The sequence below is a fragment of the Oncorhynchus clarkii genome, unplaced genomic scaffold (assembly GCF_045791955.1).
Source record: "Oncorhynchus clarkii lewisi isolate Uvic-CL-2024 unplaced genomic scaffold, UVic_Ocla_1.0 unplaced_contig_3130_pilon_pilon, whole genome shotgun sequence".
Lineage (NCBI taxonomy): Eukaryota > Metazoa > Chordata > Actinopteri > Salmoniformes > Salmonidae > Oncorhynchus > Oncorhynchus clarkii.
Genome location: NW_027261144.1, coordinates 46277 through 50000, shown reverse-complemented (window position 1 = coordinate 50000; position 3724 = coordinate 46277). Strand labels below are relative to the sequence as shown.

Sequence of the window (3724 nt, the reverse complement as noted above, 5' to 3'; positions counted from 1 at the left end):
GTGGAGGTTATATACAGGGGGTACCAGTACTGAGTCAGTGTGGAGGTTATATACAGGGGGTACCGGTACTGAGTCAGTGTGGAGGCTATATACAGGGAGCACCGGTACTGAGTCAGTGTGGAGGTTATATACAGGGGGTACCGGTACTGAGTCAGTGTGGAGGTTATATACAGGGGGTACCGGTACTGAGTCAGTGTGGAGGCTATATACAGGGGGCACCGGTACTGAGTCAGTGTGGAGGTTATATACAGGGGGTACCGGTACTGAGTCAGTGTGGAGGCTATATACAGGGGGTACCGGTACTGAGTCAGTGTGGAGGTTATATACAGAGGGTAGCGGTACTGAGTCAGTGTGGAGGTTATATACAGAGGGTAGCGGTACTGAGTCAGTGTGGAGGCTATATACAGGGGGTACCGGTACCGAGTCAGTGTGGAGGCTATATACAGGGGGTACCGGTACTGAGTCAGTGTGGAGGTTATATACAGAGGGTAGCGGTACTGAGTCAGTGTGGAGGTTATATACAGGGGGTACCGGTACTGAGTCAGTGTGGAGGTTATATACAGGGGGTACCAGTACTGAGTCAATGTGGAGGCTATATACAGGGGGTACCAGTACTGAGTCAGTGTGGAGGCTATATACAGGGGGTACCAGTACTGAGTCAATGTGCAGGGGTACAGGTCATTTGTACATGTAGGTGGGGGCGAAGTGACATTTCCGTGGATGGCTGTACATTTGAGTGTGTATTTGTGTGTAATTGTACTGTGTATGTGTATATTTGGGGTTTCCCAGGTATATCCCCAGGGGCCACCCGGTGTCTGTCCATTTGTACTTCCTGTCAGACGTGTTCCAAGGCTACCTGGTTCGTCAACATGTTAGTAACCTAGCAACCAGCCAGCTAGAGACCCTAGAGACTTGGGTCTCCCATAGCAACCACTTCACCCTGGCCCCGGCAACCAACACACTCAACAGACTACAGTTTGCAGAGGTGAGACATGCACACACACCCGCACACATACACTTTAAATGTAACCTATCCCTGATCCCTGGTACCTGGGAGAGAGAGAGAGAGATGGTGGTTCTGTCCCTGCTGAAACAGGCTTTGGTACCTGAAAGAGAGAGAGAGGTGGTGGTTCTGTCCCCGCTGAAACAGGCTTTGGTACCTGAGAGAGAGAGGTGGTGGTTCTGTCCCCGCTGAAACAGGCTTTGGTACCTGAGAGAGAGAGGTGGTGGTTCTGTCCCCACTGAAACAGGCTTTGGTACCTGAGAGAGAGAGAGATGGTGGTTCTGTCCCTGCTGAAACAGGCTTTGGTACCTGAGAGAGAGAGAGAGGTGGTGGTTCTGTCCCCACTGAAACAGGCTTTGGTACCTGAGAGAGAGAGAGAGATGGTGGTTCTGTCCCTGCTGAAACAGGCTCTGGTACCTGAGAGAGAGAGAGAGATGGTGGTTCTGTCCCTGCTGAAACAGGCTCTGGTACCTGAGAGAGAGAGAGGTGGTGGTTCTGTCCCCACTGAAACAGGCTCTGAGTCACTATTTGTTCAGTGTCTTTATTGTCAGGTTGCTGCAGGTTGCTGCTGCCCCCTGGGGATGACATGTGGTACTGGATGTGTCCTGTCACGCTGTCGCTGGAACACTAATTTAATTACCATTTGTTAATTAACAGGGAAGTCGTTAAAAAAAATCAAGTAGTTTACAGGCTGCCATTCAGGGGACTTAGACTCCACCTGGTTATCCTGCTGGAAATCCTTCACACGATTCTCTCTCTCTCTCTACAGTATCTCTGTTTTCATTCAAATCAACCCTCTGTTTCTTGATCTCTCTCAATATCTCTCTCTTTCTCTGTCCTCCCTCTCCTCCCCTCAGGTGGGTACAGACTGGGACGCCAAAGAGAGAATCTTCAGGAACTTCGGAAGCCTCCTGGGCCCCACGGAGGAGCCGGTTGCCATGCAACGCTGGGGCCGGGGACAGAACGTCACGGTAACCGTGGTCTGGGTGGACCCCACCAACGTCATAGCCGCCACGTACGACATCCTGGTGGACGGCGGGACAGAGTACACACACTACCGGCCCCCGTTAACCGTGCCGTTACGACCCGGCGTGTGGACGCTGCGTGTGTTGCATCACTGGAACCTGCTGGCCTCCACCAGCTTTGTGGTTTCACCTCTGGAGCACCACGGCCAGCAGCCTATACGCCAGGGTAAACACACACACACACACACACACACACACTGGACTGAGGACTAGAACCTGGACACCTCGACATCACCTGGAACAAACTAATACACACCAAACCACACACATTCACAACCTATACGCCAGGGTAAACACACACACCAAACCACACACACACACATTCACAGCCTATCCTGTAACACCTATATGGAATTTAAATAATTGGTATCTCCCTTTCGCCCCTCCCCTGTCTCCTCCCCTCCCTTCCTTCCTTCCTCCCTTCCTTCCTTCCTTCCTTCCTTCCTTCCTTCCTTCCTTCCTTCCTTACCCCCCACCCCTCCTCTCCTTCCTTCCTTCCTTCCTCCCCCCCCCCACCCTTCCTTCCTTCCTTCCTTCCCCCCCACCCCTCCTCTCCTCTCCTCTCCTTCCTTCCTTCCTTTCCCCCCCCCACCCCTCCTCTCCTTCCTTCCTTCCTTCCTTCCTCCCCCCCACCCCTCCTCTCCTTCCTCCCCCCCACCCCTCCTCTCCTTCCTTCCCCCCCCCCACCCCCCTTCCTCCCCCCCCCCCCCCCCCTCCCCCTCCTCCCTCTCTCTCTAGAAGACACAGTGAAGCTCCACAGCGGGCCGGTCCGTAACTCCTACATGGATCAGAGTTTCCACGGCCTCAACCCCATCCTCAACCTCCCAGTGCACCTGGGACAGGTGGAGGAGGCGGAGTTTAAAGCATCACTGACAGGGGCGGAGCTCCAGAGCTGGGTGGACCATCTCCTGGCAGGGGTGTGGTCTGCAGCGGACGTGTGTTCTCAGGGTCCTAGCTCCTGTCCCGTTATGCAGCGGTGTCGGGAGACGGGATGGAGCGCGCTCAGTCCCGACCCCAAGTCTGATCTGGGTCCCCCCAGAGGGAACGGACGGATTAGGTAGCACCGTCGCCACGGCTACTGCTACAGCCAACCAATGGCTTGGAGGATGAGCTGACGGGAAACGTTTTAGTGTGTGGTGAGATGGTCTGCTGCGTTCTAAATTGCTCCTCCATTTCCTGTATACTGAGTGGACAAAACATTAGGAACACCTGTTGTATCCATGACACAGACTGACCAGGTGTTATCCATGACATAGACTGACCAGGTGTTATACATGACACAGACTGACCAGGTGTTATACATGACATAGACTGACCAGGTGTTATACATGACACAGACTGACCAGGTGTTATACATGACACAGACTGACCAGGTGTTATCCATGACACAGACTGACCAGGTGTTATACATGACATAGACTGACCAGGTGTTATACATGACACAGACTGACCAGGTGTTATACATGACACAGACTGACCAGGTGTTATACATGACATAGACTGACCAGGTGTTATACATGACACAGACTGACCAGGTGTTATACATGACACAGACTGACCAGGTGTTATCCATGACACAGACTGACCAGGTGTTATACATGACATAGACTGACCAGGTGTTATACATGACACAGACTGACCAGGTGTTATCCATGACACAGACTGACCAGGTGTTATACATGACATAGACTGACCA

At 52.8% G+C, this 3724-nt stretch overlaps 1 protein-coding gene across 1 annotated transcript in view; it reads left to right on the top strand.

The window, feature by feature from the left end:
* LOC139405224 (xylosyltransferase 1-like) overlaps nt 1–3321 on the top strand; it is a 51234-nt gene extending 47913 nt beyond the window's left edge. The window contains exons 10-12 of the mRNA XM_071147659.1: nt 790–985; nt 1861–2194; nt 2767–3321. Of these exons, the coding sequence (XP_071003760.1) occupies nt 790–985; nt 1861–2194; nt 2767–3089 (853 nt within the window). The 3' untranslated portion in view covers nt 3090–3321. The remainder of the gene's footprint in view (nt 1–789; nt 986–1860; nt 2195–2766) is intronic.
* Nucleotides 3322–3724: the final 403 nt, after the last annotated feature.